Source organism: Perca flavescens, chromosome 7, assembly GCF_004354835.1.
Source record: "Perca flavescens isolate YP-PL-M2 chromosome 7, PFLA_1.0, whole genome shotgun sequence".
Classification (NCBI taxonomy): domain Eukaryota; kingdom Metazoa; phylum Chordata; class Actinopteri; order Perciformes; family Percidae; genus Perca; species Perca flavescens.
The window spans coordinates 26,414,826-26,438,688 of NC_041337.1; the positions used below are offsets into that span (position 1 = coordinate 26,414,826).

At 40.8% G+C, this 23,863-nt stretch overlaps 1 protein-coding gene across 6 annotated transcripts in view; it reads left to right on the forward strand.

Annotated features, from left to right (window-relative positions):
- The window catches only part of nphp4 (nephronophthisis 4), a 171,795-nt gene that overhangs the window by 134,315 nt on the left and 13,617 nt on the right, over positions 1-23,863 (forward strand). For 5 of the 6 annotated variants that reach the window (XM_028582153.1, XM_028582152.1, XM_028582150.1 and 2 more), the window contains exons 19-27: positions 4,170-4,304; positions 7,366-7,565; positions 8,968-9,191; positions 17,255-17,444; positions 18,079-18,162; positions 20,647-20,803; positions 21,483-21,559; positions 21,874-21,959; positions 23,424-23,595. In XM_028582153.1, the coding sequence (XP_028437954.1) occupies positions 4,170-4,304; positions 7,366-7,565; positions 8,968-9,191; positions 17,255-17,444; positions 18,079-18,162; positions 20,647-20,803; positions 21,483-21,559; positions 21,874-21,959; positions 23,424-23,595 (1,325 nt within the window). Of the gene's footprint in view, positions 1-4,169; positions 4,305-7,365; positions 7,566-8,967; positions 9,192-17,254; positions 17,445-18,078; positions 18,163-20,646; positions 20,804-21,482; positions 21,560-21,873; positions 21,960-23,423; positions 23,596-23,863 lie in introns of those variants that run through there. The other variant, XM_028582156.1, reaches the window with a different exon arrangement.

Below are 23,863 nucleotides of genomic sequence, written 5' to 3' on the forward strand. Positions count from 1 at the left end.
TGAAGGAGTTTGCCTCTAAAAGATTTGGAGGGTACTTTTGGCTCCCCTTCTGAAACTCCAACAGGCTCACTGAGGTGTGAGTTCTGGGCGGTAAAGCCACTTAATTGCGGCACTTGCCATATTTCATATGAAAGCACCTTGGATGAGGAATTGCAGAGCCTCTCAGAAAATGCAAAAAAATCTTACACCGCAATTAAGTACCTCAATCGGGTATGTTGTTCCAAAACCTAGAATTGGATGGGAGTAATGGGAGCATTGTGTCAAAGTACACTGTAATTTAAAGAGGCGCAAAAGTTTTAATTACTTCTTCAGTCAACCGTTGTAAATTGCATCTAACGGATTGCATGTGTTGGCCTCAGTATACCTGTAAATTGCACAAAACAAGTCTTTTGACCTGTGGTATTTGAAAATGCTCTTGTGTAGATGGCACATGGCTGCAGGTTGGTGTTGTGGCTCTGTGAGAAATTATCTGTCACACTTCCATTACCGGGCATTTTGCGCATTAAGCTGTTCAAAAACATAAGCAAGCCTTTCCCACAGCTACTGTACTGTAGGGGCTCTGCGCAGTATGAATTAATTTAGGAAGAAAACCTTATTATCAACCATTATTTACTGTCTTTGGAGGAGTGCATCCACAAGTGCTTACTTATCCACTTGCCTTTTAAGAAGAGGGGGAAAATGATGATTTTGCCATTTAGGAGCAGAAAGGGAGACACACTAGGTTTAAAGCTAAAGGCAGTCTGGTTATCAAGAGGACTGTTTTGCAGGATAATTCCAAATTGTCAGCAAGGCCATTCAAACAATGGCAAATAATGCTTCTGTAATGACATGGCAGGACAATTCAAAAGAAAGATCTGTAATAATGTGGTCAGCCCCCGCCTCCAGAAATATGAATAGCTGGTTGCAGGATATATTTAACATCTTCATGCTGAATTGTCTTACTGCGTCTCTGACACGTCCAGCTCTCAGCCAAATCGGACAAAGGCTAAAACTCACCATCAATCAGCATAACAGTCGTCACGTTGCAAGCTTTCGGGGGCCAGACCTCCCTGGCATTTTCAGGCCACTAATTAATCGCTGTAGGCTTGTCTTCATGTATTGATCCTGCCTTGAGCTTTCTAAAGCCTCTTTCCGACCAAGTAGTTACAGGAACGTAGTTATAGGAACAGTCCACTTCTAAACAGATCTACTAACTACTCTCCCCCAAAACCGGTTTTGCCATTTGCATTCACACCGGCCAAGTGGCAATAGGAACTGGTAGGAGGGGTAAGGGAGTGACGCAAGCACGGCAACGGTCTTCATAGCGTCGTCACTTGACTTTAGCGCCACATACAACAACGAATCAGCATGGAGGAGGCCATCGGAATGTTTGTGCCTTGCTGGGATCCTCATAACGGAGTTCGAACGGCGGCGTTTAAAGACTAGGCTGGAGTACTTAACAGAGAAACACAGAAGACGAAGGCTCCAGTGTAATATGATCCTAATTAATATGATGGAAGAAGATATAAGAGCAGAGAGCAACAGGCAAACGAAACGATGGGTAAGTTTGACTAGCATTAACAGTTAGCCGGTTGAATGCGTGTTGTTTGTCTTATGAGCATATGTAGGCGAATTGCAACAAACAGTGAAGAATATGTACTGTTTGTGTTTCAGATGTTGCTAGGTCACTAAGGGTTCCTATGTGGAAAAGGGAAAAGAGTAGACCTTGCCCTGAAGTAGGAGCTGAAAGAGTTACAGGAACTGCGGTCAGAGGAATGAATATTGCTCATTAATAATGCCCAAATTGGTCCACTCGGAACACAAGAAAAAGAGGGTTTAGGAACGTTATGTTCTAGGAACTGCAAAAATCCCTCCGGTCGGAATGGGACTTAAGCCAGGGTTTAACCTGGACTGTGTTCACTTTGGCACGGTCTACAATGAAAATGCAATGTTTCACATGTGACTTCAAAGAGAACTTTGGCCTAAAGCTGATTTATTTTTAATTTTTTTTGTAACTAACTAGCCAGATCTTGCTTCAGATCCCAGTTTGGCTCATTACTTCAAAAAGTGGCAAAGACTTGAGTCTCAAGCCACTGCTAGATTTACACAGATCTGGAATTAAATATAATTAATCAAATCAAGTGTTACAGAAATAACTTTTGCTTCTATCAGTTATTATCCTGATACTGATTGTGTATCAGCATAAACTCAGGTATAATGTACGATCAAACAACAGGCAAGGCTCCTATTCCTTATTGAAACCGCTGTAGGGGAGCTTTCTCACTGTTTAAGTTCTTTTGCTCATTAGCAACCACTGTGATTCAAACTCTATTGGAAAAAAGGGGCAAGCAGTGTCATCAAACCAAACACATGCAATGACACCCAGGTTCAGAGTCTTAATCCCAGCAGTTGTAGACCTGCACCCATCAAGAAGAAAAGTAAATGCTGATGTGTCATTGTATGTCCCCTGGCCTCCAGGACTGTCATCCTGGATAATTTGGACAGGGAAGGTCTTGGCTATTGTATTTCTCCCCGAAAAAACCTTGAAGAAAAAAAGAAAACAAAAAAAAAAAAAAAAAAAAAAAAAAAAAAAAAAAACAGGGCTCCAGACTGCGACCAAAATTATCATATGTACGACCATTCTTTGTGAGTAAGCGAGTTAAAATTTCCTATGCTACTATCATTGATGCCCCCACCGGCACTTGGTACACAGCGCGTGATGCTATGATATTCCCATTCCAACAAACAACAGCAAAAAAAAAGTTCAAACAAACTGGAATTATACCGTGTACAATTTAAAAAAAAAAACTAACCAAATTAATAATTCTTAATAATTTATCAAGTATAGGTCCGGACCGGACCGTGGAACGCCTATCAGTGACCTCAGAGAGGACGAAGACAAATGGCTGGTTAACAAGGGGGGTGCATGCAAAGGGTGCAGATCATCTACTGGTGTGAGCAACTGAGAAAGTGGCACCAGTGCTACCAGTGGAAAAGTTAGTTAGTCCAAATCTATCATTTGCATAATAGTTAGCTACTCAGGTTAACACTCAGGCTTGCTTGTCTGATCAGTTTACAAAGCTTACTGGTACTCTTGTTTGAGGGGTAGAAGTAACAAAAATGTATTGATAAAATGTAAATGATGTAAATGCATGCAAATAAATTATTAAATTGTTAGATTAATTTAAAGCTGATTTAATTAAAACAGTATAGGTATGATGAAAACAGACTGAGTTGCATAATTTTCCCCCATCTTACATTCATCATTCATCATTCACAATACAACATTTTCATTTATCATTTAAGAAAAGTGGCCTCAAGGTTGGGAGTAACAATAAAGAATTGAAAAAAAATATTATAATGGAAGTGATGAAATTTAGGTAAATTGAAAAATAGTCAGATACATTGTCAGTTGATTTGATAAACTTGATTGACATTTTATATGTAACAATGTTGCCCTGATAATCAACTTGGCTGTGTTCTGCGCAGAAGTGATCAGACGGTGGAGCGGTGGTATCAAAGTCCCGCCCATACACCCGCCGGATCAATTGCGAGTCAATCACAGCTGTCAATCATGACGTTTCATTCTGTTTTTATAGCATCAAATAAGTAATTTTTTTTTTTTTAACACTCATTGCCTGCAATTGCCGCAAGTGTTAAACTCGCAGCAGCTATTTATTTTCTTGCTGGTCGGCATGTATACAGCTGGTCTGATAATGACCAAAGGACTCTTGTGGAGAATCTGCAGCCTGTCAAAAGTAAATAAGTTGGGTGGTATGCGGTGCTTCACAGGGCAGTGGTGGCCTAAAGGTTAGAGAAGCGAGCTTGTGACTGGAGGTCGTCGGTTCAATTCCCAGACTGACAGGATAATATATGGGTGGGGAAAGTGAAAAAGCAGCGCTAGTCCCTCCCCTTATTATTACCACTGAGGTGTCCTTGAGCAAGGCCATTAACCCCAACCGCTCCAAGTGGAGCTGCTCAGTGGCCAGCAGATCAGACTGTGGTTGTGCTGGGCTGTGTCCAGGTATGAATGTGTAACTCTGTGAATGTGACAGGTCGTTGTTGCAAATGACAATTTGTTCTCAATCGGCTTACCTGGATAAATAAAGGTTAAATAAAAAAACGAAACATGTAGCTATAATCAGATACAAGATTCCAACTGTAACACAAACTGTATTTCTCTTCTACAGGGTGCCAAGTAGATCCTAGCAGGAGGAGGGCAGCAGACGTGATGCCGTCTCATTCTCACATCATCACACCTCGCGAAGTCACTGGGGGCTTCAGAGGAGGAAGCCTTTCCTCCAGAAACATTCTCCAACTCAATGGCAAGCACTTTAATCCACAGCCCACTGAATCCTGTCAATGTTAATGTACTAACATATCAATTAACTTGACTTTAATTTTCATTAGCTGTGTGCAGTTCATGTTTTTCTCTACTTAGTGTATGTCTAAGCACGTGTGAGTTTGTTTGTGTGTGTGTGTGCGTGTGTGCGTGCGTGTGTGTATTTGTTTGTGTGTGTGTGTTCTACGTCACGGAGCAATTAATGTCTTTCATTTGGGTGGTGACCATGCTTCTGCTTTTATCAACTCGACCAGATCCATTTCACATTCTGTCTCTTGGCTGCACCACTGAACCACTCAATTTTCAGCCTAATTGAGCTTGCAGAAGGATCTCTGGTGGCTAGCCACAGTCAGTGTTTGTATTTTGTGTGTGTGTGTGTGTGTGTGTGTGTGTGTGTGTGTGTGTGTGTGTGTGTGTGTGTGTGTGTGTGTGTGTGTGTGTGTGTGTGTGTGTGTGTGTGTGTGTGTGTGTGTGTGTGTGTGTTACTCTGCTTGGACTGTGCATGCTGGGGGAAACCAATTTGTTCCTCAATTAGGCATGTCATCACCAGTCAACTGGTGTAAAATAGCCCCACATCATCACATACCCTTCACCATACCTAGAGATTGGCATGGTTTTATTTCAGTTAGCCTAATAGCTGGTTTGATTTGCATTGAGAGATGATTTTATGGAAAGTACCCCATGCCAATCTCTAGGTATGGTGAAGGGTATGTGATGATGTGGGGCTATTTTAATTCCAAAGGCCAAGGGAACTTTATTAGGATGCATAGTATACTGGATCCATGAAATAACTGGCCTTTAAAAATAAAAATCTGTTCTATATAAATCTAATTACTTCTAGTGATATGAGTGAGAGAGAGACAGCATGGCTTTCAAACAAGCAAAGTGGCAGTTGATTCCAGATCGGCCCATCTGAGCTTTCATTGTCTCAAAGGCAGAGTAGGATACCCAGGGCTCGGTTTACACCCATCGCCATTTCTTCATAGGCAGGCTGGGGGAATGTATATTAATGTTAAAAAACCTCACAAAGTGAAATGTTCATGCCATGGGACCTTTAAAAACAAACTGTACTGTATAACACAAATGAGAGCATGCTCACTCCAAATATATTCCCTAAAGTGTTGCAATAATTTATCCACAGCTTTTGTTACTGTGCAAACACGGCCTGTTTCCTGTTTGCTTTCCTTCATACCTATCTCACCGTCCTCCCCACCACCACCACCAACCTCCTCGCCACTGCTCATGTCTTACACACTGAACTCTTTCTTCTCTCCACTTCACCTTACCCTGGCATTTAAACATACTGTACAGTGCGCCTAATTGCTTTCACCTGAGTCCAGTTGCAACATTTAGCAACAGAAGCTGTGTTTTGTGTGTGTGATAGAGTGTGTATGCTCAGATAAACTCTTGCCTTCCTGTGGCTCTAAAGGAAGCAGTGTTGCCAGACACTATCTGGTTAGGTGACTGGCAATCAACCCAGTGCCTCTCTGATAAGGAGACTTGGGGAAAAATGGCTGGGGATATAGAGTGATACTGGAAGAGGAAAACCGAGAGAGAGACATACCTGAATTTATCCGTAAGCAAAAAAAAGCCCAAGAATTAGTTTTTATTATCAGTGAATATATTTTTTTACCCTATATATTTGATGTTTTTTCTTGTTTAATTACAGTATGACTTGTAGTTTAAAATACAGGGCTGTTTGCTGATTGTTTGGTTAAAAGGTTGCTGTTGCTTTTATCATTTCAATATGGTGACTGAGAGAGCACAAGTCAGTGCAAGATGACTCATGCAAATTTACAAAACACAAGCAAATGAAGAAAACCCCTTCACCACTGTGACCACATATACATCTGCAAAAACACAGCAAAAAAGAAAAACACAAGTTAAGTAGAAATTAATTAAACCCCAAAACACTGATAAACACAAAAGGAATTTGTAATTGGCTAACGTTTGGTATATAGCAAATATCTCCAGTATTATTGGCATCACACAATCACCCCAGTTACCTGCTGGGCATGTTTATCAGTTTTTGCTAAATGTGTTTCTTAATTTGCTTGTATTTTATATATTTGCAACATTTTATGTCTCTAAATGCAATGTCTGTGCTGTCAAAAAAAGATTTTTTCTTAATTTGCTTGTGTTTTCCATTGCTAATGGGTATCGTAGCTTCCTGGCCCCGGCAAGTTGAAGAAGGAAACATGGAGGACCACATTTCAGGAACAGGAGTCTTCTTCTTTGCCCAGAAAAAGAAAAAGGATATTGAAAAGAGCAAGAGACCGGCTTTTTGAAGCTGGAAGGGTACCGTAGCTGTAATACGTACTTTGAACTGCGTGGTGCGAGAGTTGATTGCGATATATGATCTCAACGCTAGATGGGAGAAATTCCCACACATTGGAGCTTTAAATGTCTAAACACACGCAGCTATACCAGAACTTTTCTATGATCCAATTAACAATTTCACTATCCAATATCAGCATTTGGGACAGACAGATTTCGGTCAGTTTATCTTCCTACATGCTGCATATGGCATTCCATCACAAGGCTATGGATAAATGTGTTTTGAGATTACAAAATGGGCAGCTTTGAGTTTCAAGTTTGTAAATGTGTTATTCAGAGTGCAAGATTAGGAACATTGTCTTGTCAAAGCTTGGGTAATTAGTACATGGGTAATTAGCATGATCCTGTTAAAATGAGGATGGATTATTTGGTGACTAGTTCTGTGGCTGAATCAGGTGTTTAAATATTTGTTGGTGCTTGCAAAGGATACATATTCATGGGGGTGAAAGATAATTTGGGTAGAGAGAGGCTGTTTACCCAGCAGTAGGGCTTTGGCCCAGTTGTAGTGGTGCCAGTTGTTTAACTGGACTATTGTCTGTGTTCAAGCTGTTGTTTCTTGTGCTCCAACAATACTTTAATCTGTCTGCGCCTGCCTCCCTTGGACATTTGGAGGGTTTTTTAGAACATATGGTGAAAATGGCAAAGAGATTAAATTCCACTCTGTTCAGTAAATATATTCTTGATTGCCGCCTGTTTCTCCTTCACAGCGAGGAACGCTGCACAAGCACACAGACTGGAGATAGATGGGGACCGTGTGCCATTGTTCAGACGCGGGGTCAGAGCTGACACTATCGTGGCCGGAGAGCTCAAGCTAAACGAGCCCGACGGTGGGCGCCGCAAGCTCAACTGCATGGCTGCCGTGCATCAGCGGGAGGGCAGAGAAGATGCTAAAAAGGCTGAGGTCACGGTGAGGTCCAACTTTTCCCTTGAGCCAATGGGGAGACAAAAATAGCAGTTTATCTGTAAAGCAGGGCCACAATAGTCTGTCCCTGTGTGTCTTCTTCACTTAAATCTCAAACGGACAACAAAGGCAGAGATACAGCATTCATTCTGGCTCTGAAACATGTCATGAGGGAGCTTTCATAGAGGTGTGGAGAGTCTCCCAGACAGCTTGCCTGTGTTACATTTCTCATGGTGATGTGCCCTTCAACCCTCTGTGTTTTAGTGACTGTACAAGAAGGTGTTAATTGTTCTTCTACCCGAAGGCACATCCTGTACTTTCACCCACGGGTGCACATGCTAAATGTGATTTTGGCTGTGGTGCATGTCTATCTCAGACATTTCACACATTACGTTTCCTGTGGTAAGACCTGTGTTTTAGTTGTTTCACACCCCCATAACAGTGTGAAACATGCTCGCACAGGAAAAAGATTTTAAGAGATGCTCTGCAATTCAATTAGGATTTGACTTTTTTGGGCAGATAGCCATGACCTAATTTGGTCCAGGTTTATTCCCTGCATAATTTTAGTGAACTAGATCTGTAGATAAACTCAGTATTATTTTTTCTCACACTTAGCTTTACCACCCTGATTTTGAAACTCAATTTGAGGTGTTTCATTTATTTTTAAGACAAGTGTACTGGCCAGAATCCCTGGCATCATGCAGTTTATTGCACCCTTTATAATAGTTAAAGGGTTTGAGTGCAACAAATGATACCACAGTATGCTCTTAGATTCAACTTTAGTTGGAGTGCATAAGTACATTTATGAAGGAATACATATTTAATGATTATTGCATTCCTTTAGTTGGTCACAATCTGTTCTAAAAAGCAACTAAGTAAAAAAGGAAAATTGGCTCTGCTTTGGAACAAGGCTGCAAAAAACTTAATGAACCCAAATTTGAGAAAACACTATGTATAATATTGATTATTTTCCAATACTTGAACTAAGTGGGTGATGGAAATCGTGGATGTGTGGAATTTCTTTGACTAACCATTGAAAAATATAATTGTCTGGCTTTTAGAAGGTTATTTCATCACTTGGCCATAAAGGAAATATTGTGACATTAAGCTTACCTGCGTGCGGAGCACTCGTTCCAACTATAACATGTACATAGAATGTAGCCATGCATGTATTGGTCATAAAGAATGTGTTATTGTATGCCTTGAAATACCACAAGAGTAATTGTTGAGATTTGGGAAAATGGCATCATCGCTATGAAGATGTCAGAAGGTAAAACGGAGAGCGAGCGTACCCTATGGAACGTTTGGTTAATCATTTTCCATATTTTACAGAATGTCATAGTATTGTGTTGCCTGGTGTTACACTGGAATGTCTTTTTTAATATTTGCCATTATTCTTGGGTGTTAGGATTGGACTAAGGAAGCCCGGTTGGCCACAGAACTTAATCAGAGCAAACCCAGCGAAAAACACAGCAAGGCAGAGGGCATTGCCAACATGCTGAGCCAGGCCATTACCACCCAGCACCTGCTCTACACCAGCCTGGGCTCTGCTGAGTACATGGAGTTTGTCCTTAAAAATCCCTTTAATGCACCTCAGACTGTCACCATCCACAGTGATGACCCTGAACTAAGGTAAGGCTCTGGTGGTGGTGTCAGGCTGGCACCTCACACCCTAACTCTTTTTTTTGTGTGATTGGATTTTCCACTGACAAAGAGGAAATCTGAGAAAACGACTATCTGTTTGTAAGTTGATAGGTGTGTTCCCAGTCTAAAACACCAACTGTGAGTATGTGTTTCTGTACTGTACATGTGGCCCCACAGGAAAATGTGTTCACACGTTCTGAACGTGTTTCCAAAGGTGACGCTACAGCTCTGAAGATAGAAACTATTTTCATCCTGCTTTAGGAAAGGACACATCCGCACACTTATCTCTCCCCATTGTGAGACGTACCAAATTCAGAACTTAAATTCTTTAAAGTGATGGTTTAGCCCTTTCCCTGTTCCTCAGAATCTTTAACCACCCGTCTTGGCATCAAGGGTTGCCTATAACACCTTGTGAATACAAAATACTTAGACAGTAGAGGGCAGTAAAGCAACATTAGACAAGAAGACAAAGAAGAAAAAAAAGATGGCTCTCTACGACATCTACGTTGGTTCTGTGTATAACAAGTCACAAGTGGCATCCTATAATCTAGTTCATTTGCTATTAACCAACTCCCAGCTCTCCTTTTGGGAGGCCGCTCCAAACTAAGGCTGCCTCTGAAACAAAAGGTACATTTGGGCTCCATGAAACTTTATGTGGTGCTCACATGCTGTCATTAATGGGTTAGTTACTATCATAAGGTCATCACATTCATTGCATTTGTCTTTGTCACCTCTACACTTTTTAAACAGTTGTGTGATGCTACGCTGGGACTACCTTTTTCTTTAGATGTGGATCATGGATTGCGCCTTTCCTCTTAGGGAATAGGCAACTGTCCGATGTACAAAATATTACATACACTCACCTGAAGGATTATTAGGAACACCTGTAAGATTTCTCGTTAATGCAATTATCTAATCAACCAATCACACAGCAGCTGCTTCAATGCATTTAGGGGTGTCGTCCAGGTCTAGACAGTCTCCTGAACGCCAAACTGAGGCCACGTGCACACGTACCAAAACAATCTTTTTTTTTTAACCCGTCTTCCCTGGATTCGTTTCAGGAATAGTTGCGTCCAAACGAATCCATTTGTAAATGACTCAACACACTGCTTCATATTCCAGGCCTATAGGTAGCGCTGTTTCTGCTACAGAAATTCACCAAAAAACAGAGAAGAAGAGCATTGTCACTTCCACTTCCCATCATAACATGACTAGCTAGACTAACGTTCTCTTAATACATCCATGGACTATAATAACTTTCACCACTGCTCATTTTATAAAGGCCGCCGCAAGAAAACGTGTCTTTGTTTACATTGTATAATGTGCTGTAGGATTGCTTTTTATTTTCCAGTTCTGTCTGCCATTGGACATGATTGAAGTGAGCTGGTTTGACCATGGAGATGGGATATGCTCGCTTAGCTTCACTGCAGCCATGTGCACAAATCTCCATCAACTGCAAGATGCTATCCTATCAATATGGGCCAACATTTCTAAATGCTTCCACTAGCTTGTTGAATTAATGCCACGAAGAATTAAGGCAGTTCTGAAGGTGAAAGGGGGTCAAACACGGTATTAGTAGGGTGTTCCTAATAATCCTTTAGGTGAGTGTAGTTAACCCATGTATATTTTGTTTTGGGAAAGCTTGTGTGATGCAAGCAATACTGCTTTACAAAGATGATTAGGAAACCCCATCATCCAAAAAAGAAATTTGAAAAACCAGCACTAGAAAGTCAAGATGAAGTTTGTGTGACTGTGTGTTTTATTCAGATTGTGGGAGTCTGATTCACAGCTTGCTCACTGTTTTGATATGATGCATGTGTGTAGGTGTGTACAAATGTGTTTGCATGTGAGCCTGTAAGGGTTTGAAATTAGTTTTATTTACTCTTTAGAAACATCTTATTTGAATGTGGTAGGTGCATTATTTGGTATTTTAATTTTCTAAATTGAGACAGCAGGTTTTGTGTTAATTACACATTTTAATTTTATTCAGTTTCAAGACGTGTATTTTTATTTATGAATAAATAAGTTCAAATAGCAGCCGACCGTCCAAACACATTTTGTGTGTCTGCATATATAAATAAGATAAATTCAGATTTGCTGCAGACTGTTAGCCATACATTGCTGTATTGTTCACACACATACGGCAGGCCTATAAAGATTAGAAGTAAAGATTCTAGCTCCCTCAGCAACACAATCAGTTGTCCTTGAGGCAGATGCAGACATAAAACTGGTGGGATGCTGCATAACCCCGTTAATCCACACATAGAAGCCATTATGGCTGATATTGCCTGCATCACCCGTTCTTGGTATCCATGCTGTGTTTGTTTCCTTCAGTTAGCGTTGTTAATCCCCCAGCACTGAATCTTTTGTTATGGATTCTGCTCATGCCTGAGTTTTGGATTAACATATATCACGTTGATCAACAAAGGCTGGAGTGCACCATGGATGAATCATTATGGCATTAGCCCGGCCACCGGGCCTACCAGGTCTAATTGAGAGTCATCAATCCCTGCATCTGTCCTCTCTCCGGCTTAGCGCCCTGTTTATTTATATATTTCCGGATGAGGCAGCGTGACACTTTACACCAAACCGTCTGCCACCTCCACCAAGAGCCAGAAATGTGTAAATTAGCAAGGAAGCTTCTGCATTTTATGTGTTTCTACCGCAGCACTGTGGGATTGAAGAGTCAAATTCAGGTCCCGCTGTCAGGTTGAGACAGTTCTTGAAGCACAGAACACTTAAATTTGATTACCGTGTGGTTTGTATTTTATTACAATGAGAAAAATAAGTATTTGAACACCCTGCTATTTTGCAAGTTCTCCCACTTAGAAATCATGTAGGGGTCTGAAATTGTCATCGTAGGTGCATGTCCACTGTGAGAGACAATCTAAAAAAAAAAATCCAGAAATCACAATATATGATTTTTTAACTATTTATTTTTATGATACAGCTGCAAATAAGTATTTGAACACCTGAGAAAATCAATGTTAATATTTGGTACAGTAGCCTTTGTTTGCAAGTACAGAGGTCAAACATTTCCTGTAGTTTTTCACCAGGTTTGCACACACTGCAGGAGGGATTTTGGCCCACTCCTCCACACAGATCTTCTCTAGATCAGTCAGGTTTCTGGGCTGTCGCTGAGAAACACAGAGTTTGAGCTCCCTCCAAAGATTCTCTATTGGGTTTAGGTCTGGAGACTGGCGAGGCCACGCCAGAACATTGATATGCTTCTTACAGAGCCACTCCTTGGTTATCCTGGCTCATTGTCATGTTGGAAGACCCATCCTCGACCCATCTTCAATGCTCTAAAAGAGGGAAGGAGGTTGTTCCCCAAAATCTCGCAATACATAGCCCCGGTCATCCTCTCCTTAATACAGTGCAGTCGCCCTGTCCCATGTGCAGAAAAACACCCCCAAAGCATGATGCTACCACCCCCATGCTTCACGGTAGGGATGGTTCTTGGGATGGTACTCATCATTCTTCTTCCTCCAAACACAGTTAGTGGAATTATGACCAAAAAGTTCTATTTTGGTATCATCTGACCACATGACTTTCTCCCATGACTCCTCTGGATCATCCAAATGATCATTGGCAAACTTAAGACGGGCCTTGACATGTGCTGGTTTAAGCAGGGGAACCTTCTGTGCCATGCGTGATTTCAAACCATGACATCATAGTGTATTATCAACAGTAACCTTGGAAACGGTGGTCCCAGCTCTTTTCAGGTCATTGACCAGCTCCTCCCGTGTAGTTCTGGGCTGATTTCTCACCTTTCTTAGGATCATTGAGACCCCACGAGGTGAGATCTTGCATGGAGCCCCAGTCCGAGGGAGATTGACAGTCATGTTTAGCTTCTTCCATTTTCTAATGATTGCTCCAACAGTGGACCTTTTTTCACCAAGCTGCTTGGCAATTTCCCTGTAGCCCTTTCCAGCCTTGTGGAGGTGTACAATTTTGTCTCTAGTGTCTTTGGACAGCTTTTTGGTCTTGGCCATGTTAGTAGTTGGATTCTTACTGATTGTATGGGGTGGACAGGTGTCTTTATGCAGCTAACAACCTCAAACAGGTGCATCTAATTTAGGATAATAAATGGAGTGGAGGTGGACATTTTAAAGGCAGACTAACAGGTCTTTGAGGGTCAGAATTCTAGCTGATAGACAGGTGTTCAAATACTTATTTGCACCTGTATCATACAAATAAATAGTTAAAAAATCATATATTGTGATTTCTGGATTTTTTTTTTAGATTATGTCTCTCACAGTGGACATGCACCTACGATGACAATTTCAGACCCCTCCATGATTTCCAAGTGGGAGAACTTGCAAAATAGTAGGGTGTTCAAATACTTATTTTCCTCACTGTAAATCTGCAGTAGTGTTATGTGTGTTGATCTCAATAGAAGAGATGAGGAGATACGATGGGAGGAAAATTCAAGCCATTATTAACTCAGCGTATATCAGAGTTGAAAGACTGCTTTCTCGATTTACATATATAACTTTTTACCAGGAAGCTTGGGATTTCTCAGGATTTAATGTAACTTTAGAGCGATGTCCTGCACTCAATACTCCACCTGTTGATGCTGCTCTGGATTCTGATTTGTGGACGGAAACCTGCATGTCTGAATAATCCACTTGTTGAAATGCCCGCGTAGTCAGATTTTGTACTCGTCCACACGAAAGAATACTTTGCCGCAAAGCTGAACAGTGTTTGTTTTGTTTTACTACAGTACACACAATAGTCTGCGCAACGCCAACACACAGGCAAACACTGAAAATCTTGGGTTGCCACAGGAATGTTTTCTAGGTAACAGAAGTTAATTTAGCTGAGAATTACCAAGCAATCCTTTATTAGCTGTATTTGAGGCAACATTAAAACATTTTTTTACACTAACCTGCCAAGTCTTTAAAGGAATAGAGAATATGTATATATATGTACAACAAAACTGCCCCCTGTACTGTACCTTTATTTTTTTTGGACTGCATGAACCATAGCTTGGCCTAGGCCAATGCAAATCTGCTTACTTTATTGTCAACATTTTCAACCAATATTTGACAAGGAGAAATATTTCTCTTTAGAACACAAGCAAGGCCTTGGGTTAGCTCTTTGTTCTACAGAAACAAATGTCTGACCCTCAACCTGAAATCCAGCATCAGGCTTTGAAGGGAGAGTACTTAAAGAGAGGCTAGGCTAGCTGTAGCTTTGATGTCTGCAGTGCTTTAGAGCCCACAGGCTCCTCTTGAAGTTGAGGAAGCGTTTGCTACCTGTTGCCATCCATTTTGCATGGCTACTTTTTACACTTGGCCTCACAGAGCCTAGCGTGAGCCATGACTGCTGGCTAGCAGAGTGGCAGGAGACAACATCTGTCCATGCTGGTGCTTTCTCTTTCTCATTATTTCTCCATCTCATTATCTGTCTTCTTCACTGTGCTCAATCTGTTTGTCCTCTTCACCTCCTACCTTGTTCTATTTTCTTTCTTTAAAAATTAGTCATGTTTTTTTTTAATGGAGGCAGAGCTGACACACACACACACACACACACACACACACACACACACACACACACACACACACACACAGACTCTTTGTTGTCGTGATAAGCCACAGGCAAAATGTTTTATTCCAAGTGCACAGGTGGGAATCTCCAAATAAGTTTCATGGAATTGACTGTTGCATCGCTTCCTAATGTTAGTGAGGTGGGGCCCTGAAAAATGTATAAACTCTCGCTCTCCTATTGAGAGAAATCCCCCTCTCCATGCCTATGGGTTGGAACCTTTGAAGTTTAAAGAAGCTCTCCCTTTTATGCATTTGTGCGTGAACATTTTGCATTCAAAGGAAGAGGAAAGAGCGGAGACGAGACCTCCCTCTGTTGGATGTGTTATCTGTTCCTGTTGCTTTCTCCATGGAAATCCATTTGTTAGGGGGGGGAGAAGGGGGCTTTCACTGACCTCTATACACTTTTATGAAAGCTGCTGCTGCTAATTATAAGGAAAGCATTGTGTTCTGCATGTTGAGTGCTCAACCGTGGAATTAGCCTACTTCGATTGTTGGCACCACAGTGAACTTCACATTGCTGGAATTCATTTGTAAGAATGGGAGATCAATATTGTTTGTCAGTACTAAAGGGAATTGTATTGTTTTATTGCTGGAATCCTTTCGAGAGATCAGATCCAGTATGTGAGGAATAGTTACCGTGATTATTACTAATGGCCATGCATCAAACATTCTGTTTCCATGAAAATAGTCAACACTTTAAAGCGGCTATAATCACTACTTTTATAGTAACAATGTTTCAAATAATGTGAAAACAACATGAAAGAGTAATGATGGACCTACAGAGAATATTCACTTCAATCTGCAGCTCCCCCCATCTTTGCTAAGCTTTATAGTGAGTTTCAGCTCATGGTTAGCTGTCTGGACCACACCTTTACTGTTTTGGTTCACTCTCACCGCTCTCATAGCATCGTCAGCCATAGCCGACAGCAGTTTTCATAGAAAAAAACTCTTAAAAACCCACTTTACGCTACCTGCTTAACACCAAACAGGAGGCAGACACAGATAGCAACTAGCTAATCAACACAGTGGAGAATTTTGCAGCTAAAGAGTCGGTTGAGGCCAAAAACAGACCTAAACTAATCCTAGTGAATCCTAATGTTTTTAATGACCCTCTGAAACCATCATCAGGCCAAATTTTGTACTAGGATGTACTGGACAGTGTTGGTAAGGGTTTAGACTTGTATTCCTGATAGTGTAACACCAACTCTGATCCTTGGTGGATCAATTAACCAATCAATTTGTATTTGTCACATGAAATTGTACATGTAATCCCATCAGCTCCTTTAACTGGTGCATGATTCATCATTAAGCAGAATGCAGTCTTGGGTAGGGTCCTCATGTAGGATCCTAGTGGCCTGAGGGTAGAAGCCCCTCTTGAGCCTCTCAGTGCTGGCCTGGTGTATCCGGTACTACGGCTGGGACGATTCATCGATTACGTAAATGCATCGACACAAATAATTTGCGCTGACGCCTCACGCGTAGAAATCTAAAAATAACATGGCTGCCTCCAGCAACAGCGCAAGTATGGATTCCTTGCAAGTTCAACAACAAGTTGAGAAAAAGGCTCACACACGGCCTTCTAAAGTGTGGGAGTATTTTACTCTTAATGCCAACAACAATGTGGTAGTCTGTAGACTTTGTAAAATGCATCCCTGAGTCAGGATGACAGCAGCAAAACATATGCCTCTCCAGCTTCTCCCGTAGCTCACCCGTATACAGTATGTCCTGCACTGTCTTGAGTGTGAGGTAACCTGTGCTGCGTCTCCCCCATCTGTAGCACTGTCTTTGATAATTGCGCACCAGGCCAGATTGTTTCAGATCCTTCTTTCCTCTCCTCCTTAGAAAGGAGAGAGAAAAATTGCACTTTTTTTTTACTGATTTTGTTAGTTTTTTATTTGTATATTCCTCCTGAAAGTGACTTGAAATGTTAATTTGTTTTATTGTTGGATTTATTTGATACATCTGATTTCATATGTTGCTAAAATTGCACTTTTGTTTTACTGTAAAGGGAGAAGAGCTTGGATGTTAAACAAGAGCTTATTCATTATTTTACCTACTACTGTTTAAAAAAAGCAAATACAGGCTACTCTTTTTGCACTTGCTCTGTTAACTTTAAGTTTTTATTTTTGTATTCCTCCTGAAAGTGACTTTATTTTGTTGTTGGATTGATAGCCTACATCTGGCTTCAGGTTGCACTACAAATTCATTTTAATTGAACAGTGCAGTGTTAAACAATTTTAATAAATGGAGACTTGAACCTTACTGAAATTTGTTTTGTGCACATTTTTTATAATTGAGCAATGGGAAAATAATTGCTAATTGAAAAATGAATTGCTAGATTAATCGTTTAAAAAATAATTGTTTGGGACAGCCCTATCCGGTACCTTCTACCCGACCTCAACAGGGAGAAAAGACTGTTACCAGATATACATTCAATCCATTAAAGATATACAGGAGCCTGCTTTCATCTTACCCAAGTCCTTTAATCTTTCCATCCAGTGTCATCACTAACACAGAGGAGTGGGGTTACTTTAAAGCACTAACCAAAACTCCAACCCCACTGGAAGAGAACATGTTCCACTTGGAGGAAGGTGACCCAGGTCCCAGAGTTTACCTCCGGCCCAAGGAGAGCATCCATATTCCCCTGAAATACCAGAGTTTTCTCTGCGACCACACCATGGCCCTTCAGGTACACTGGAGACCAAAGGTTGATGCTGATGGAACGGTTAGGAATGGTCAGCTTATAAAACCATGTTTTAGGAATGGTAATTATTGCAGGATGAAGTATTTGTGACACATAGGATTGTAGTGCAGCAGTCACATATTTGCATCACCACAAATGAAAGATCTAAGTTACTCTCTCCTTCTAACTTCTGATGTCGCAGCACTTTACAAGGTTGACTTATTTATTCCGGTTGTGAGAAAATCTTTTAAAATTGATTGGCCTTGAAAGGTCCAAAGATGTGTTTGCTGTAAGAACCATGTAAGAATAAGAGTTGCAGCAGTGATAACAGTTGAAATATCATTGATATAAAATTCACTACACCTCAAGGATTATTAAACATAACTTATCTATTTCAAGTGCAAGTTGGATGCAAGAATTAACCGTTTGAAATAAATGTTGTTTACATACTGTAGGCTGTGCTCTTATCTCTTGTAGATGACCAGGGGTTTTATGCCCTTTGGTTCTATTCTGCTTCTTGTGATTTTTTACAGTTATCTTGACTGATGTGCACGTGTGAAATTTTGTTTGCGATATTTAGCTATTTTTTGATAGATGATCAATTTTGATAACTGTTCTGTTTCTTATCAAATCCTCCCAGGGACCAAGTTTCCTACCAACAGGCAAAGGTTCTCAAGTGGCCAAGAAGAATCTGTCCAATATTGTTGCTGCCAAGACTATCAAGGTACAGAGTGTGCTACTTCGGCTTTGAGCAATATTTTGTGTATATTGGACTATTTTTATCTGCTTCTGTAGTTGTCTGCTTCTCAATCCCTCGGTTGTTTGTCTCCAGGCTGGAATTATAGTAAGCCATGGATTTGAGATGCAATGTGGATGTACAGTATGTTTCTGCCATGATAAGAGCTAGACAAAGCCACCTTAACTAGGATAAAGCTTTTGATCAGAAATGTAGTTGGGTTAACTTTGTGGTACATCCGTAAATCTAACAACATCTAGTTTACACACATACTCCCTGACCAGTCTCCATGTAGTGGTGTACCGCCTCCTCCCTCCTCTTCTCTCCCACACAGTCACAGCTCAGACACAAAGAACACTTTGAAGTGTCAACTATTTAAAACGTTACACTAGCCAGACAAGATTGTCAAGCAAAATGATATGCTGGAAATCGCTTTTATCTTACTCAATGTTTATCTTCTCCAACTTGCAAATGTCAGGCTGGAGGGTTAAACTATCTCTGATTGGAGGACAGCTTGACACGTCTGGCTAATCTATTCTAAATTAAGCATGCATGTTATAAAGTTATTTTCCCATTTTATGCACTTATTCAACCGTTAATAATATGTAAGAAGTTTAGAGGAGGAAGAAACATTGTGAATGCGCTTGTTTGGATGTACTTCAGATAAGACTTGTTGTGCTCTATATCTCCATGTGATGTGATGTGCTCTGCAGCCCCTGTGCGCTACAGCTGTCACCAAAATTAAACAGTTGAAATGGAAGTTTTGCCCCTCTCTCTACCAATGTGAGCTTAAATGGCCACATTGATTCTGCTTAAAAAAAGATACCCATCACTGTTCGCTAACCTGCAGTACCTTGCAATAATTCTCTTCATGTAGAATACAGTACCCTGAAGCTCTTCCATTGCACGTGGTGATGAAATACTTGCCAGTCTGCCAAGTCTGTGTGTGTGTGTGTGTGTGTGTGTGTGTGTGTGTGTGTGTGTGTGTGTGTGTGTGTGTGTGTGTGTGTGTGTGTGTGTGTGTGTGTGTGTGTGTGTGTGTGTGTGTGTGTGTGTGCGTGTGTGTGCGTGCGTGTGCGTGCGTGCGCCAGTGTCAGCACTGCTGCTCTGAGCAAAAATCCTGTCAAGAGGTCAAAGAGGTCAGGTCTGGATCAAATCTGTGTTCCGCTAAAACTGACAAGCCCCAACAGCAGAACTGTCAGGATGCCAGCTTTGGCACCACTGTCAGTCAGCACACATCACCAGAGCCAGATATGGGCCACTATTGCAGGTCAGCATGGGCCCACAAATCTGATGCATCAACAATTTGGACAGCTGCTGTTTGGCAGGGATCAACTTCTGAGTTTGTGAATCAGTGACCAAACTGTGGAAAGTTAACTTCTATTACTCCATTACTAATGACAAAATATTTAAATCTCTTACGCTGCTGTAATGAATAGGAACTCTTTTTGTATTCTAGCACTGTATAGTTTTACTTGCACAATGTTTATTTCTGTAAATAAATAGAAGAACCAACTGCTGGGGAAAAATCTATTTCATTGAAATCTTCCATTTTTATGTGTAATGATGCACTTCCATTTGTAGTATTTGGACACCCGAACATTACACCCATACGTGGAATGATATGATTGTTATTCGGCATGAATCTGCTGCTATAACCGCCTCCACTCCTCTGGGAAGGCACAAGATTTTGGAACCTGACTGCAGGGATTTGCTCCCATTCAGCCATAAGTGCATTAGTGAGGTCAGCCACTGATGTTGGGTGATAAGTTCCTGGCTCACACTCGATGTTCCAGTTTATCTTAAAGGTGTTTGATTGAGTAGAGGTCAAAGCTATGTGCTGGCCAGTCAACTTCTAAAATACTCTCACTACTATAGTATTAAATCTGGCAGCTTCTTTATTACTCATATCCTGCAATTCAGTTACATGTAGTCTATAATCCCTAAACCCAGCTCTAGTGACATATATATCATATCATACAAATCGAGCCATCAAACACTAGTTTAAGATGGTGAAAGGTATGATTGTGCGTGAGATGGTTAGCAATTCCAATGTGTTTGCATATGTTGGTGTACAGTGTGTGTATATACCAGCTATCATATGTAACCATATGTAATTAGTGCATATGTGTTGATTTGCCCAGATCAGATCCTGAGGGCTCTTTTAATGCAGCAAACTTCAAAGCACATTCTGCAGGTCTGTAGGGGTTTCCGTAGTCGAATTGAATTTAATATTCTAGTGTACAACATGCTCCATCATCATCATACTCTTAGGTGGGTTTTTAAATAAAACTTTCAAAGGCTGCTTTCTAAAAAGCTGTACATGTTGTTTAGAGCTGAACTGCCTCGGGAAGAAAACATGGCAGTCCCCGTTTTGTGTTTCACTAAAGAGAGATGATTATGTAAATGCTGTTCCATTGCAGGGAAGTGGCATGTAGCTGATACTGCAGACTTTTCACCTTCCCTCCACAGGTTACGTTCCAAGCAGAAGACGGCAAGCCGATGGCCATCTGCCAGGTGAACGTGGAACCAACGCCTCATGTTGTCGACCAGACTTTCCGTCTTTATCACCCCGAGCTCTGCTTCCTCAAGAAAGCCATCCGCTTGCCGCCCTGGCATGACCCCACAGGTAGCACAGGTTTACCCCAGTTATTACCCATCAGCTATTGCTTTCTGTCCCACAGATTCCACTTTCCATAAAAAAAAGCAATGATATGCAAATAAATTAGATGCAATCTATTGTATATGTACTATCCAATATAGGCTAGATTGGATAGTTTTGTATACATTTAATTGCATCTATTTTATTTACACATTATTGCATTTTTAGTATTGGTTTCATGCATGAATAGATCTTCAGTAGGTACACTGATTTACTCTCCAGGAGGAGCACATACACAAATACAAAAACGTATTTACAGTATACAATGTGAATGGGTATGAATAATGAATTCAACCTTCATTTTATTGCGTTTTTGTTTTTTACTATAATATTTATATCAAAAAACCTACAATATAATACAATTTCTATCACAAAAAGGATAATAACAGGGAGGCATCTAGAAATGGAGCAGGAAATGAACAGCAAGAAACAATGAAATGGATCATATGAAGACAATAGCACAGCATGTACAGCACATATGCATATCCATGTGTATATACATATGTATGTACTGTATGCATAAAATATCACATTCGACTTGTTGGCTCAGTTTTTAAAACTGACATTTGACATATGAACATTTATATAAACTGCTTCATAGTGGTCTGTATATTAACCATTTCTGTCTTTTTTGGGGGTTAACTAGTTGGAGATTCAGATGTCAGGACTCACATTTCCGTACGCTGCAGTGACCCTAACATCATCTGCCAGACAAGGATGCTGGTGAGACAATTACATTATTTTCTTACATTTTCCAGTCCCTACTTACCATAACCCACTCTAATATTAGGAGTTAATTAATTCATTGTAGGGATTTATTATTATTGCTTCACCACCATTTCCTGATTGAGGGGGGAAAGCACTTTATTCTAGCTCACCTGTCACAAATTACAAGCTGTTTTGATGCACAAAAGGCTTGCCATTACACAATGCCATGCACTTTTAAAGTGCTAATGTGGGGTTTCTTTTATTTCTGCCTTTTTACCTTTACCCCTCCACTTGAAAATATTTCTGCCTTTCACTTTGTTTTTGTCTAGGTGCCAGGGGAGCCTCAGGATGTGTACTTGAAAGTCCCAGGGAGTCCCAGTCCACACATAAAAATTTTCTTTGTGATGGTTTTTACGTATGTATTATTTACTGAGCAGGCATGCCGTACACAGTGAACACACACACAACTTAGCCTGAAGAAGCATTCTATTTTGGACTAATTAAATTGTTCACGCAGGCTTGAATTAATGAACTAATCAGATAGAGGATTGGTGGTCTGACTGCCTGAAGTTACAGCACCCATCCTCTAGTCTTCCAAATCTACATCAGCTATTAAAGCAATATTGTGTGTGGGTTTGTTAATGGTTAAGGCTAATGTTTATCTCTTATTAAAAGTCAGGGATTTATCATCCAACTCTGATATGATAACATTTTGACTTGCCATATTTACTGCAGAACTGATCTGCATGAGATACCTTTTAGAGCTTTCTGGTCAACTAACATATTGATGTTAACATCAGGTGGATCGCTCAGCAAAGCACATTGCAATCTCTTTCTCATAACACATTTGCAACGCAAATTGTTTTACCTGCCAATTAGTCAGCAGATGTGTGGATGGAATCATCTGCACGCTTGCACACACACAAGTGCGTCCTCGTGCCAGTGTACGAAAAACGAACACTAGTGGTCAGAAACTCCACGGGGCAGCTTTAATTTGTTTCTCATAATATATTTTGTTTGTCCAATCAAAGTCATATATGAATCTGTTCAGGAAATTGAAACAATAACAAGAACACATGTAACAATTTAAAGTGCACATAGCAGACTGCACATGGCAGCTTTATCATATGCCTAGAGACACTGAGATCATCCAATCCTCCTTTGCTGGAATAATACGAGCTGGCCCTATGTTTATCTGTGTGTCAATTAGTGTTTGTGGTTATTCAGGGGTATGCACCATGTGAGCTCAATAAATTAAAACGATAGAAGATGAGTTTAAAGTAGCATTTTACACATGACATGACTAAAAGATTAGCTAATAATGGAGGGTCCTTTGCTGTTGATATTTTATATCAAATCAAATTACCCAAACCAACTGATGCGCAGTGAACCTGGGAGTTTTGAGATCCCTGGGGGTCAGGGGCCCAGGGCAGTTGTGTGTTTTTCCTTGATAATCCAGCCTGTTTTAAATAATTATTAAGAATTTACCATAAAATATAGCAGTGTGAACATTTGTGGCATGGTAGTTACACAATGTAAAAAGCAGCTTCAATCCAACACTAATTATATTGCGTCTGCCTTCTGAAACCCACATCACTTGAATTCTATTCCAAATATCCCCAAATGCTCCTTAAGTGCTGTTGTCACAGAGCAGGGGCTGAGTGACTGTATCGCCTCCCACTCACAGCTCTCTTATTCAGCTAGGGCCACAGAGACATAATTGCCTTCTTCTCAGCAGCGAGAGGATGATGGTGATGCTGCTTTTTAAAATGCTCGCACAGCCGTAGATCAGCCCTCCTCATCTTAGACCTCATGCTGATCCTGCTGCATCTCCAGGGCGCCTCAGCTTAATTGTTCCTGATTATGTTTTTCTCTGTAGTGATAAGTGGATGGCAGCACCCTCCCAGATCTGGCAGATTTACGTGCATTTCCTGGAGCGGGTGGATGTCAGCTGTGTGACTGGCCAGCGGAGCTGTCAATCACTGGTGCTGAGGGGGAAGCAGGCTGTTCGCAAGGTCAAATGTTTCTCATCACACCCGCAGGAGATTGAGGTACACGTCTTCAAGAGTGACTTAAATGTCCAATGTGTAGGAATTTCTCTACACACACTACTTCTAGCGTTGAGATCATATATCGCAATCAACTCTCTCGCACTACGCAGTTCAAAGTATGTATTACAGCTACGGTAGCCTTCATGCTTCAAAAAGCCTCTTGCTCTTTTCAATATCCTTTTTATTTTTCTGGGCAAAGAAGAAGACTCTTGTTCCTGAAATTTGGATTTTGAATACGTGTGGTCCTCCATGTTTCCTTCCTCAAACT